Source organism: Thunnus albacares, chromosome 6 (genome assembly GCF_914725855.1).
Source record: "Thunnus albacares chromosome 6, fThuAlb1.1, whole genome shotgun sequence".
Lineage (NCBI taxonomy): Eukaryota > Metazoa > Chordata > Actinopteri > Scombriformes > Scombridae > Thunnus > Thunnus albacares.
The window spans coordinates 20,386,032-20,401,084 of NC_058111.1; the positions used below are offsets into that span (position 1 = coordinate 20,386,032).

The window sequence follows — 15,053 nt, forward strand, 5'->3', positions numbered from 1 at the left end:
ATATTTGCGCTGCAGTTTCACACACATGCACTTTTTTTTCATGCACACACAAAAATCATTATCTGACATCCTTAAAATTACACCTATGTCAAAATTGTGTCATTCATTTGCTTCAGTGGAGTGCAGTAAGCCATCGTACACCCCTAATGGAAACTAAGAGTATTGCATGAATTTGCTCGTTAGGCCAAAAATTGACCAATGACACTATCTAATGGAAAACATTAAAAACCATAAATTTCAAGTGTTGAGTTCAGAATGAAACCCAATTTGAATTGCACTTTGTTGGTAAAATGACACATTTGATCCACTCCATGGCTAAAATGAGCACGTCTTTGTTTAGAGACAATATGTGTATGCTAAATGTCTTTAAAGAAGCAGCCTTTTCACCACTCAAGCAAATTGCCCCCCACCCCTCCGATTTCATCAGGTGGGACAATGATATAGTTTGATGCGGTTTGTTGTAAGATTCCATGTTGGTTTTCCTCCTGTCCTCCCCAATTATTTGAGTCACCAGCCACCACGGGTATGTATGTATGTTTTCATTACCTTAGGTGGGCTTTCAGATCCAGGGTACTCCCTCTGATCAAGTTTGTTCCAGCGCTGCATCAGTTTAATGACGATAGGCTTGCTGAAGTCCACCAGCTGGAAACCAGTCACGTTGGCCCCACCATGCATGAACCTTTCCAGAGATATGTCTTTAAAACCCTGAAAGACAGAAAGACAGAAAGACAGAAAGAAAGAAAGAAAGAAAGAAAGTAAGAAAGAAAGAAAGAAAGAAAGAAAGAAAGGACAGATGATGCAAACACAGAAGAAAATACAGATGGATACAGAGGATGAAAAAAGAGAAACATGAGTTGAGTTCCCTTCCAAACTAGTTAATGGAGCATAGAAATGGACTTCAAAACCTTCTCATAGAGCGTGTGCACCTCAGCTGACCCTTTATACTCCACACACACATAGTTTATCTGACTATTTATACCTCTACTTAATATGGAGTGGCTTCCAACTGCTGCGAGTGTGACTTCATGCAGAGTGACACTTTGTGGTGAAGTGGTTGTGGAGAGGGATTCATTTGGGAAAGGGCCAGAGACAGAGGTAAAGACATGCGAGGGTTATCCTGGGTTGATGGATGCTAATTGCTAAAAGCTCTGAGAGCCTATCTAGCTTGACCTGAGCTCAGTGGCCCCTTTTTCACTGTCCCGGTGAGAACAGCTGTGTAGCAGATTTTAAGGATTAAGGCTGAAGCAATACTTAATTTACTGACATGGCTATAACTTTGCTGAGGAGAGACAAGTGATAATATACAATGACTTTCTCATCTAATAATCAGATCACATAGTAGTATGGGAATATTAAGAAAGATGTGTCTGTTTTTCTGCTAATAAATGTACAATAGATCGTGATTGTGTGTGTCATGGCTGATCCCAAAGACTTTATCTTGATGATGTGTATGTGTGTGTGTTTGCCAAACACCTTGCTGTCTTCTCTCTCTAGCATATTAGAAATTGAATTATCCTCATGTACAATATCAAAACAAGATGTTACACCATCACTGTAATAAACATGTCTCAAAATAACAGCCAGCAGCAATGCCATTAAGAGGTCTTACCAGGTTTGCTATGATGTAATGATAGCCTTTTACATGTTTGCCCACACTGACAGCCTGGAGAGAGAGAAACAAAGAAAGGGAAAACATTGTTAGTTTGCTATCTACTGATATTGCATGTGTGACAAACAGGCTGTGGAGTCAAACTACAAATAAAGGAACCTCCCTTCCAACTCTCTCCGGCTCCCTTGTCTTCCCCAAAAGCAACTGCGGTTATTTTATTATGCTGATGAAATGCAAAAGGAGGACTGTGACTCTGAGGACTTCACTTGTCCTTGGTACCGTTCTGGGGCTTGTTTCACAAAAGATCATCACTTGCATTGCATTGCAAATTGCGAGCCCTACAGTCCTCATGTATGCTCATGTGTGGGTCACAAGTATGGTGCTTTTTTAATAAGTTAAATGTGTCCAAATTAATGTGAGAGGAAATGTTCTCCTGTTGCAAACCGCAGCTTGCATATTACACAGTTGGTAAAACAGGCCCCTGGGTCAGACTCTGTAGCCTCTTAGAACATTTATAGAGCTTCAGTAGTGTTTTCGAGGGTAGAGCTCTCTCAACCAGCCTGGTCCCGATGGTGTGGTGATTACTTTACTGGGTAAAAGTGTGCCCAGATCCATTTGCAACAGTTGGTTGCTGCAAACTAAGAGGAAACCTTTTTCATACAAGAATTACATTCATATTTTATATTAGCAAAATACATTTTGGAGGAAATGTAATACAGTACCTCTGGCATTATATTTTTAAATCAACATTTCAGAAAAAACACTTGTATTTAAACAGATTTGCAAAATGTTTTTGGGGTCATATCTTGAATTTGAACATATGTCCATGTTTTTCAGCTTGCCCTACAACATCCACTCATGGCAACTAGAGCATGACTAGGGTATGTCATAAATATTGAAAATCTCAACGCTGATTGTATGAGACAGCACAAGAACCCTGCTATGTTTAAGTCAAACACATTGTAGACCCATGCACCACGCCAACCTCAACAACCATATCATCTTTTCTCACTTCATACATGAGCCAGTGGACAAAAGTCACTGTTGCCTGTTAGGCTGGTATGCTGCTGCTGCTCGTGGTCATTGCATGTGATTGCATGGTTGCTGCTTTGGCACAGAAGTCAACTTATAGCTGAAATTCTGCTCAAAATGATGTAATATTTGTATAATTATTTTACATTTTAACAGTAGAATGTAGTGATTAATATTTTTTTTGGACAAATAAAAGAGTAAGCACCTTCATATTAACATAGCACATCAGCTTAATTAATAAATTGTTCACATTCTTTTTCTCTGTCCTACTCACACATATCAGCAGCTATATACTGACACAGACAGATGCACACACACACACACACGTGCAGCGCAGCTGGCAGGGGCAGACAAACAGAGCAGTCTCTGTCTCACAGAGGGGACGGTAGCCAATGCCAGCACTGCAGAGCCCACCGTGACGAGAGTGTGTGTTTGTGTCTGTATGCCCTGTCTCATCATACACTGATGTGTGTGTGTGTGTGTGTGTGTGTGTGTGTTCATGTGTGTCTCCGTCTGTCTGTTCACTCACCACAGAAGCCAATTAAGAAACAGTCTGTCTGGTATGTTGCTACTAGCGTGTATTTGTGTGTAGCTGTATATGTAGGTACATGTAAAGCTGGTGTGTATGTATGTTTGTCTGGCTGTAGCATGTTTTTATATCTTTATGTATTACTGGTAAGTGTGTATGTGGGGTATGTGTTTATGTGTTTGTGTGTGATTATGTCTGTGTGTGTGTGTGTTTAGCTTTGTGTGTCATTGAATTTGTCAGATGTGCAGACAGAGGATCAGATGTGATGACAGGTGGCAGAACCAATGGGATGTTACACCGAAACCTGAGTCAAAGGGCACACACACACACACACACACACACACACACACACACACACACACACACACACACACACACACACACACACACACACACACACACACACATATCCGCACCAACTGTCAGAGCCCAAGTCTCAACCATCAAGCAAGACGGATAATCTAATGAACTTGGACAAGCGTAAGGTGTCAGAGTGTGTGCCTTCATACACTGTGTATGTGTTTGTGCTTGAATTATGTATCTGAATGGACAGTACGGTGTGTTTACTGCAACAACACACGTTGACGTATCTGTTGGGGGAAGTCACATTTTTCATTCCGCGTCATGAACTTCAGGAAAAAACTCAAATCTTGTTTTCTGTCTAGATGTCAGAAAGCATAAGGATCGCTGTTACAACTAGCTGGCTGATGCAGACAGACACCAGTAATACAGTGAATAAAACATTATGGGATACTATAATAATCGGTAATAACTGACTGTAATTGTTATAAAAGTTTATCACAGGGTTTTAACCACTTAAAAATTGACACAACAGTCTACTCTGTTGACTATAGTTTCAGGTAGTAACTGTGTGCCATTATAGTGTGGTTAAACCTTATTATCAAGCGTTAAGTGCTATTAAGTTCAGGTCAGTGATGTAATCTCTGCCCTCTCTGTCTGTAGTAATCTCAGTGCCAGATAAAACTATGCTGTGGCCTCCATTAAAGCATTATCTCATGATCTAAAATGCTGCAGGGTTCCTCAGGTTCCAGATCAGTGTCACATATCTTCATGCACCTGCAGTCAGCTAATAGTGATCTTTTTATCTTGTGATGCACTGTATTTAGGGACCATGCAGAGTTTAGTAATGTAATGTGTGATGTAGTAGTAAATAACCACTGCTATTATTTTAAAATAATTTCATGAAGTTAGGTGGGTTTACATGGCTGATTACGTCCCTGACTCCAGTATTAGTAGGCTCTTATTATACTATGTGTTGTAGCCTTATGGTTAATGTAGTGTATTAATAATAGTACCTGTTCTAGGATGCTCTGTAGTCTTTCAGGCTCCAGGTCAATGACATATTTCCGCTCCTGACGTCGATCCAGGTCCTCTAAGAGTCGGCGATATGCTGCCTCATTGAAACTCTCCACACAGATCGCACTCACCTGGATTAACACACATGCATGTATTCATAGGAAATGTGTAAGTGAAAAAAAAATGCATGTAGGAACAAGGTCATGCAAGTAAGTTGACAATGCTGTGTGAGGAATTAACAAAAACCACAGTGTAAATATGTGTGGGCACTCTGTGTGTGTGTAGTTGTGCAAGATACATATGTATGCTGCACGAGATCATATGTGTTATGGTGTGTGTGGTTTTATTGGCCTGTTTCCAGGGATGTGTTTGTGTGTGTCCTGACCTGCCAGCCGTTCTGGCCCGCTCTCTCCATAATTGCCTGCAGTATTGCATAACCTAGACAACAGAGAGTAAAGGAAGGAAAAAAAGAGAGAGAATTAACAATTCACAAAAGGTGTACTTGGGATATGGAGTAATTATATTTTGCCATTTTTGCTGTAATGCTTAAAGCCAAAAATTCCCACCAGTATTTAGAAAATCTTTTATTTAATCTCAGTTACCACAATGTGCCTGCACAAGATGCTGAAATCAGCAAAGTGGTTGCAGGTGTGCATTATTTTCCGGCAGATTCACCAGCCCATCTCATTTAACAAAGCAATACCCTGATGTCTTCTCTTCAAAAGTGGAGGGTAAAGCACTTAGCATCCCAAGCAACAGTCCTCTCTTGACCACCAAGTTTATCAGGAGACAGAGTTATGTGCTAAAACAATTGACACTTGTGGTATTGTAGTATCACTCACAATTGTCACTTTCATTGTGAGTGATATGGTTAATAGTGACACTTTATTGAAATTGCAATTTATCTGGGAACACAAATCCAGCCTAGCAAAAAAGAAGAAAGGATAGTTTTTTTCTTTACAAAATGATGGAGTACAGTTTTGAATAGGGAGAGGATACCTCTCAGCGTGATATTAAATGGGTTTGGATGGAATTTCAAAGGTAATATGATCCAACAGTATGAGCAGCAAATGGCAACATGAGCGACAATGAATGACAGTGTATTACGTTGAACAGCTGTCTAGATGGGTCAAAACAAGAGGAAATATGAGAATAATAAAAGACAACTCAATTATCACCGTAATAATCCTTTATAATATTGGCACACATTTCTCATCACAATAATCTTTCTTCCAATTATGTTGTTAACTCTGTGCTGAGCTAGGATAGGAATTGGGTAAAAAAAAAAGAGTCACGTACGCACACACACACACACACACACACACACACAAAACCACAGCTACACGTGGTGTACATTTCTGCATGAAACACAGTGACGTGAATAGACACACACACTGCAGTGCAACAATGCCGAGTGTAATCCTTTTCTGGAGGTAGCTCTTTACTACTTGAGTTGAAACAAAAAGCACATCTGAAGCCTCGGTAATCTTGGTGTGTATGTGTGTGTGTGTGTGTTACGTTTGTGTATACATGTATTGTTGTGATTTACATTGCAATGGAGTCTGTCTTTATGTGTGGTTATGAGAATGCATTTTCAGCTTTTCAGCTTCACAAATGATGTTGTAAATAAGTGTGCCCGCACCTAAATGAATGTACTTGTGTTAAAGGTTGCACTTGTCTGTGCGTTGTTTATGCGTGTGTTTTGCTTGTACCATATGTACATACATTAATCTTCTGCATGTGAATTTATGCGCATCTTTGTATATGTGTGTATGCATTTGTCTTTGTATGCATGTGTGTAAGTATGTGGACATACCTCTGTTTGTATATGTGTGTGTGTGTGTGTGTGTGTGTATGTGTGTGTATGTCAGCAGGCTGTCTGTGTAGTACAGCAGAGCAGGGAGCATAAAACAGATCACAGCGTTACTGCCCATTTTCCAGCACATTACCGGCAGCAGGGCCTGATGGGAGCTTATAATGAAGGGCCCTGCCTTGGCCAAGTCACGGGTGAGCACAGCCCAAACTCTACGCATCCATCCTTCGCTCCATTTCTCCCTCCTTCCCCCCCCCCCATTCTCTCACTCTCCGCCCCCTCCTATTACTGTTATATGCTACTGTATATCCCTAGAGGCTTGTGATCTTGTTTGTCCTCCTCCTTTCTGCCCCTTCTGTACTCTCCAATCTGCCTCCCTCCACTGCCTCCCATCCACCTGTCTCATCCTCCTGTCTCTTCCCCTGCCACCTTCTTTGTCTCCTCCTCCCTTGTTTCGCACCTGTCTTTCCTCTTCTCTCTCTTTTTGGCTGCTCCACCAGCTCAACTCACCTAACCTGTCTCTCCTGCTCCTGCCCTTGTCTCTCTTCTTTCTTCCTCTGCTCCCCCTGGGTACTAACCCAGACAACCTGGACCAGAGGGAGGCTGACAGAGGCACAGAGAGAGCACACACACACACACACACACACACACACACACACACACACACACACATACACACACATACACATATTCATAGACAGTGCAGCTCACTGATTTCCTAACACGCCACTATACCGTGGTCTGGGGACTCTGCGTCATGTTTGACCTGTGTTTCTGTCCCTGTGGCAGGAAACTGTGTGTGTATGTGTGTGAGAGAGAAAGAAAGAGATAACGTGCCAAGCATTTCTATAACAGGTTATGGGCTGAGGGTGTCAGCTGTGCCTACTCCACTAATTTACATGCACTGCATGATTGGATGGTTAAATTAAAGGTGGGTGAATGCTGCAAGATTTGAGGCCAAACCCTAGTTTCTGGCTGAAATCACAGCCCTGCTTCTGCAGTTGTATTCTTTCATCAGGACAATGTGGTTTCTAATGGCACAGCCTTTGTGCTTCTACGTGCCTCTGACATAAGACTGGGCTGGCTTCTACCACCACACAGGGCTAAATTTGGGAGTTAAATTAAGGCAAAAACAATCCCAAATAACACCAAATAGCCTTTTAAAGAGATGATTATGACTTGATGGTATTATAATAGTGTTTTCAGCATGGCATTCCAAACTGAACCCAAATTAATGAATAATTTTTCATGCAAAAAAGTGTTTTGAACCAGAGTAATTTGGAAATCTATTTTAATCTTCCGTAACTGAGTTTTGAATATAGTCCCACAGACAGAAAACAACAGATCTACCCGTTACCTCTTATTATCACAGCAGAGTTTATGAATCTCTGGTGGTGCCATAAAGACACAATGCGGCTCCAGTTACAGTTATTTGGACTGTTCTAGTATACAGTGAGTGTAGACTATAATACTGAGTTACAGCCTCTTTTGCATATTTTCCCCAAAGCCTTCTTTGACCTTTCACTGAAAAGCCAACAAGGAAGGAAAATGGAGGAGAAAACAGACGAGAGGTGGTACAGTGATGTCTTGCTTACAACAACATGATGCCAATTGCTGCACTTTGATGGTAACTGGTAGAATTAAATAAATATACCATCAAAATCATGCACTGAAACTCACTCTAGTCATTCACATTATTTCCCTTAATCCCTGAACCCAGTGACCAGTGATGACTAATATGTTTTTGTTTTGTACTCTATAAAAGAAACAGCTTAAGGGTCCAAAAAATAACATTGCAGAAAAGCCTTTTCCAGAAGCTTGAAAAAAATCATTCATTATTGGGTAAAAAAAAAGGCAATTAAATAGTTTGAGATGTTTTATTTTGTAACGACAGCTCTTCGTATACCATGTTAATGTACTTCTATGTACATACATTTGTGCATTTACCTCTGTCTGTATCATAGAGGAAGACAAATCGGCTCCAGTCATAGTGGTCCAACAATGACAGCAAAGCCCCTCTGATGGACGGCCGGAGCTGCAGGGTGAACTGGCCCTCTCCTTCAGTGGGGAAGCTGGGCGTCACTAGGCTGATGTGCAGGGCCCCACAGAACGACGTCAGCGTGTTCACTGAGCGCTTGTCATAAAGGCCAAAGATAGCGAAGACTCCCCTTGAATACTGAGAACAGACTGATGTGAGGAAGGAAGAGGAGAGAGAGAAATGAAGGAGGAAGGAGAGGATAAATGGAGGAAGGTGGGGTATTGGGATTAGAGGGAGGTAAGAAAGAGGGTGAATGGAGACAAATTAGGGAACATTGATAGAAAGTATACTCAGTGACAATGTTTTTGAAAGCTTTGCATTGATTTCGCAAATGAACAGAGTATAAAGAGCAAATAAGAGGGGGGAAAGGAGGAAAGACATACAGCCTTTAATTAAATTCACACTGTAGAATCTGGTTAGACATGTCAACCATTTTAATGACCCGACAGCTTTAGCTTGTGTCAGCTATACCTTCCCACTCCTAATTAGACTCACAAACAACACTCTCTGAGTGGTGTGTAAGCATCCACAAGAGTGACGAGTCTACCAAAACAGCCAGATGAAACTGAGGTAAATCTAAGAAATGCAGTCATTTTTAGATCTGTCCTGTTGAGTTTCCTCTGAAAAACAACTTTTATTTTATCCAACATAGAACGGATGCGGGCACCAAAAGCAAAATCCCTCTCTGCCGTATCACATACATGTAGTTATGAGTGTGAGCAGGCACATTTGTACGAATATGAGTGGAAGTCAGACTACCCAATAAGCCCCTGGCAAGCAATTTTCAAAATGTCTGACTAACATGAAATCATTCCCACTAGCCAAAACTGGCATGGTTGCTTATACAGTTGTTAGGGAAATTACAGTCAAATAACCCCACCTGCTGAGAGCTTAAAATCCTCAAGATCCATCCATGCACACACACACACACACACACACACACACACACACACACACACACACACGTACACACATAACAAAACCCTTGACCGAGCCGCGAGCTCACTTCAGATGTGAAGTCATTTTCCACTACAACACTGCAACTCAGTCTTCAAATACCCCGAAGCTTTCATCCATGACAGAGAGGCGAGTGAAAAGCACTGACGTCCTCTGCTATCTCACTTTGGCAAAAATCTCTCTTCTGCTTTCAGTTTGTCGTTCATCTACACGGCCCTACCGAAACCGTGTTTGAACAAAAATAGTGTGGGGAATCAGTGAGTCCTGCATATTCTGACAAATCAACCAAAATGTGCACAAGAATCCAGCGAGTCAAGTGTCTAAAAGTGTGTGTTCTTTTTTACACTCTTAAATGTTTCTCCTTGTCCGTCTACATTCTCTTTCATCTTCCCATTTCCTCTCTTCAGCCCCATTCATCCTTCTTCCAGGCAAGCACGACTTGAGCCTCAGCTGTATGCTGCATCATAATTCACTCTCCACCATGTGATACATCGCACTGAAAGTAAACAGTAATACTGCAGACTTTGCTTTTGGCAACGGCTGACCATCACGCCGTAACCCCTTCTCTCCCTCCTTTGATCTCCTTCTACATCACTTTATCTCACACCTTTTTTTCTCTTTCTTCCGTTTTCATGGTGGACGCTGCATCCATCCTCTGTCTTTCAGCTTCCACCATCCACTTTCCTTTCTCTGCTCTCCCACTCTCCCTCTATGACTGCCTCCTCTTTACCCCTCTTTCTGTTCTTCCCTCTCTCCCTCCTCCTGGGACTCAGAGTAATTCCATTATCAGCTATAAGCCTCAGTGGGGGTAAACACTGAGGGAGATGCAGCTTTGACGGTTCAGCTTGTGGCAATTAAACAAAGCTGAGGCCTCTGCACCCAGGAGGCGATAAGGCAGGGATTTAGTCTCCGATTATAACGGGAGCTAAATGTCTTCAATTCAGAGAACTAGCATACTATGTAGCCTACTTAGCATGCGTCATTCAGCAGGAGCTGAGTCATGGTGTCCTCAGAGTCAACGTATTTAGTGTCTTCAAATTTGAGTTTTGAAGCATTTCCAGGTTTTATTCGATACTTCAGAGCACATAACAACATTAAAGATGGTTATAGAGATGAGACTGTGTGTGATAAACTGCTAAATGACAGGTGCAGTATTTCACCGCAACAGCAGAATGCACAAAGATATTTATGCTATAGTAATTAAGTTGACATCATAATTAATGCTCAGAGGATATGAACAAATCAAAAAATCAAAATAACGGCAAAATAACAGGGGTTGAAGTGAACAGCAAGCAGAGACAGTTTGGTCAAATGCGTGTACATATTCAGACTGACACACACAGGGAAAATTATACTTGGCGTTCATTTTCGATGACACCTGACTGATCTGATGGCTCTTGGCTGAGAGAAGTAATGTGCTTTTACAGTCTAGGGGCAAAAGGGAATCAAAATACAATTGAATTTCTTTGACAGCAGTGCCATGGAAAATATAATTTCCTTGTTTTTAAATGAATTTGTGTTTTTGAGATCAGCTGTTTCTGGGCACAGAGTGAGAAAAAAAGGAAAGTAGCAGAACAAAAAGAAAGCCTTGCACATGTGATCAGTCATACTGTGTAGCAGTGTTGAGTGCTGCTCCCAAACCAGTTTATGACTTTTTGTGAAACTTTACTAAAACTACTGGCCTAGATGCAGTTGTGACATCACTCTCTGCATATTTTATTTTTCACCTTTCTCCTGGGTCTCCATTAAAACTTAAGCAAATATTGATAGCATTAATCCCAAACCATTCTGTTTTCAATACCATACCAAGACATCTGCAACCATACAGACATACGCACAGGCCCAGAGCACATAGAAAAACCCCTACGCATGTCTCATTCTCCATTCATCCACTCTCTCTTTCTATGTTGCTCTCCCCTATCCTTTACCTCATCACTCCCTTATTCCTTTTTTTTTTGCCTATGCTTTCTGATCCTGGTTTTGCCTCTCTGACTATCTCATCCTTTCTTTCTCCCTTGTTTCCCTTTCTGATGTATGTCTCGATGGGCTTGTTTCGCTGCAACCCACTCCACCACCACCACCCAGCCGCAAGGCTGGAATGTGCCAGACAGTGGCGTCATTGTAATAAAATGTGTGCTAAGCTTGCTTCATAAAGCTTTAATGAGAGGAGGGGACCAGCGGCATGGTGCATCATCACCACACATCAGACACAATAGGTCTCCTGGGACTTCCTCTACCTCTACCTCTTGTTGCCTCCCCCTCGCTTGTTCTCTCAGCATCTCCATATGTTAGATTTTTTTTGGTGTACATCCCGGTGTCTTTTTCTGGTTCTTAATTGCTCACTCCGTCTGTCAAACCTCTCTCTTTCTCTGTGCAGACCTCTCCATAAATCTCTTTAAGACGGCCCCTCCTTTATAGGCATTACTCTTCACAGTATATCAGCTTCTGCATCCTTGCATCTTCCCCTGCAGCTATCCCTGTCTCTCTCTCAGTGGTTCATTTCATTTGTGTTTCTGTGCATTTAGAAAGCCCTCTCAATCATGTGCATACTCTGCATAACTCCTCATTTCTTGTTTATATTTCAAATTCAAATGTGGCTAATTTGCATAACAGGGGAGAAAATATGTGGCTCAAGCAGTATAATACTTTCCAGACTAATATCTTCGCTCACTTTGTTTCTCCAGTATTGTTTTCAATGCGTTTGCTCTTTCCCATATTTCTCCCATCCCTCTCCCTCCCTCCCCTCTTCTTTACCTCTCTCACTATGTCTCTAGACCGGCCGCTTGTTTGTATTTCAAATGACAGCAAGAATGGATGCTTACAGATAAACCTACTACTGATTTTACTGTCACTACAGCACCACACAAAAACACATCCAGTCACCTATGCATATTTTGAACATACAAACACAGAACCACCTCTCCTCCAGCATACACACACACACATATAAAACTTTCAGACTTGCAGTTCCTTCTCACCCATTAGTATGAATAACAACCATCTAGTGGCTGAGACATCCTCCAGACAACCACAGAAACACAGAAGAAATACTGCAAGTTCTCATTACCTGCAGATAAAGGCTGAAACAAAGGAAGCACCTGAGGGAATGAGGAATACATACTAGTTTAAAAAACATAAGGTGTATTTTTTCTGACATTGCTAGGGGCTACCTGCAGTACAATGCAGCGATACCTACAGGGTGATGGAAGGTAATGCCAATAATAACTTTTTATGAGCTGTATAATTAGGGAGAAATCTACTGCCCAATACCTTACACTGACATTTCACATTTAAGCCATTTACAGTAATAACCTCAGGAGAAGAAAGCTCCTGAATGAATGTTTCAGTACTGTAAGAGTTTTCAGAGTCCTTCTTACAGAGAAAAGCAAGAGTATAGCATCTTAAAGCAAGTCGTGGATTTTCTACAATGACTAGTGTATAATAAATGAACACTTAAGAAAATGAAGAAAGAATATGACAAAGCAAAGAAACTGCAGACTTGTTTTGTAGTTGTAAGAGGTGTTAAATATGAGCGAAATGACATTAAATTGTGGTAACTTTTGTGAAATGATGTTAAATTCACCTTGAGTTAGTTCCAAGCCAAGGGCTACAAATTAGAAGAAATATGTCTCATGTCTTACTCACTCCAGCTCTGGATAACGTCTTCTGTCTCCCATTCATCTATCCACTGAACTACATAATGTGCAGGTTTTGTCCTACACTTGGATATTTAGGGTGACAAACAAACAAATTCTCATACTTATGCATTGTTTTTATGGAGGATCCAATGTTGACATCAGGATTATATGAATGCCATTCTAAAATGTAGATGTAAATCCCAAAATGTAGAAATCTTTTCTATTCATTGATAACAGCCCATGTAGAGCCCAACATAGTTGTATGGATATAAAATATGTAAAGGTTCCCTCTGTAGAGACAGCGAAACACTACTTTTATACTGACAATGGCACCTTCTCTGTTAAAGAGGAGCGGCGTTATATAGACAAGAAAGAAGACAAAGTCTGCAGATCAATAGTTTCTGGCAGAGAGTACAGTCATTGTATGGATTTCATATTTGTGCATCTACAGTACAACATAGATTATGACACAATGGAGCAACTTCTCAGAAACAAAGCACTGGCACCTGAGAGGGTAGAAAAGATTTTTTTCCCCAAAATAATGCATTTTTTATTATTTTACAGTGTTGTTTACAAAGAAAAAAAGACCTGAAACAGCCAAACACATGCCCCTTCATGAAGTCCATCTTAAGATTATTTTTAAACCAGACAACAACTAGTCATCCATCTTAAGCAGCAGTTTTATGATGACAAGCCAAAAGCCTGCAGATCAATATTCTCGGGAGGAGAGCACACTTGCTGTTGGACGATATCTAATTTATAACAGCATAGGCAATAATAAGTAGGCATATGGGAGAGCATTTCAAGCTGTGGTCATCATCATCCTACCATCAGCTGAGAAAACCAAGAGTTTCCTATGACCTGTTAAGAAAAGGGCACGCTCTAATTAGCTAAATTATGTCTGGTTTAATAAAATTATTTAATGATATAAAATATTCCAGCGTGTGATGTTCAGTTGCTGAGACATTAAAAAAAAAAAAAAAAAAATTAAATACTGACAACAGGCCTCAAGGGTGCTCATCAGCGGCATTATAAAGACAAGATAAAAGATAAAGCTTGACAATCAATAGTCTGGCAGGGGAGTTCAGCCACCTTATGGATTTCATATCTGATCCTCTCCATAAGAACATAGTTTACAAGATAACTGAGATGCAACAGCTTCATAAACAGGCCAGTGATTATTGAGAGTGATAGGATATTGTGCGCTGTGCCGTAGCTGTGTGTGTCCAGCTCTCTGTGCTTGTGAATGGGGCCATTCATTCCTGTCTGCTTCCTTCGCCTGTCTGTCTATCTTCTCTCTTTCACAAAACTGCCTCAAGCAGAGAGAGAGAGAGAGGGAGCTTCAGTCATTCTCAGCGAGAGAAGGAAAGAAGAAACATAGAGAGCGAGCGAAAGCGGGAAAGGAAGAGAATGGTTCTGAAAACTCACAAGGGGCTCTGACAGTGAGGAGAGAGTGCATTTCTGCCAAGCAGACACTGCAGAGAGACACAAACAGAGGTAGAATGAGAAAGAGTGTGGATATGCTGTTCTGCAAGCCAGTTATGGAACAGAAAAGGCTGGAAATTAGTCCTTAAATGCTCTCACAGCTCTTTGTGAGTGTGTCTGTGCGTGTGTTGGAGTGGGTTGGTAAATGAGTGCACACAAACACTCGCAGAAGGACACACACTAACACCCACACACGTGGACAGAGCTGCTGCCTCAAAGGCCGTCTAGAATAGATCTCTTTTTTGGCTCCCCTGTCAGAATACAGGGCTGAATATGAGGTTAAAGGTGAGGGACAGCAGGAGAAAAAGCTCTTGGGTAAAACTGCCACACTTCACTTCTTTATTCACTTTGATTACATCTTTCCACTTCTCTGCACCTGTTCTTCCTCCCTCCCTCCTCCCCTTGCTTCTCCTCCAGGCCCTGTCCCCCAGGCTGCATGAATAAAGCTTCTAAGAATAAAAGTACTGATTGGGGAAAATGAGGGCAGGTACCCAAGAGGGGGGCAGCTATCTCTATGGCCTTTGGTGTTGTCGCAGTTAGTGAATATGCTAATAGTTGCTGACATATGTCTTCTTCCCTCTTGCAGTCAAAGGAAATCAACCACCGTGCCGTGCGAGAACTCAGTTCTCACTTGA

At 41.4% G+C, this 15,053-nt stretch overlaps 1 protein-coding gene across 4 annotated transcripts in view; it reads right to left on the reverse strand.

Moving 5' to 3' along the window:
- gria4a (glutamate receptor, ionotropic, AMPA 4a) overlaps window positions 1-15,053 on the reverse strand; it is a 108,063-nt gene that overhangs the window by 59,611 nt on the left and 33,399 nt on the right. For all 4 annotated transcript variants that reach the window (XM_044353380.1, XM_044353382.1, XM_044353379.1 and 1 more), the window contains exons 3-7: window positions 8,248-8,487; window positions 4,873-4,925; window positions 4,487-4,618; window positions 1,610-1,663; window positions 547-705 (exon numbers count right to left, since the gene is read on the reverse strand). In XM_044353380.1, coding sequence (XP_044209315.1) covers window positions 547-705; window positions 1,610-1,663; window positions 4,487-4,618; window positions 4,873-4,925; window positions 8,248-8,487 — 638 coding nt within the window. The remainder of the gene's footprint in view (window positions 1-546; window positions 706-1,609; window positions 1,664-4,486; window positions 4,619-4,872; window positions 4,926-8,247; window positions 8,488-15,053) is intronic.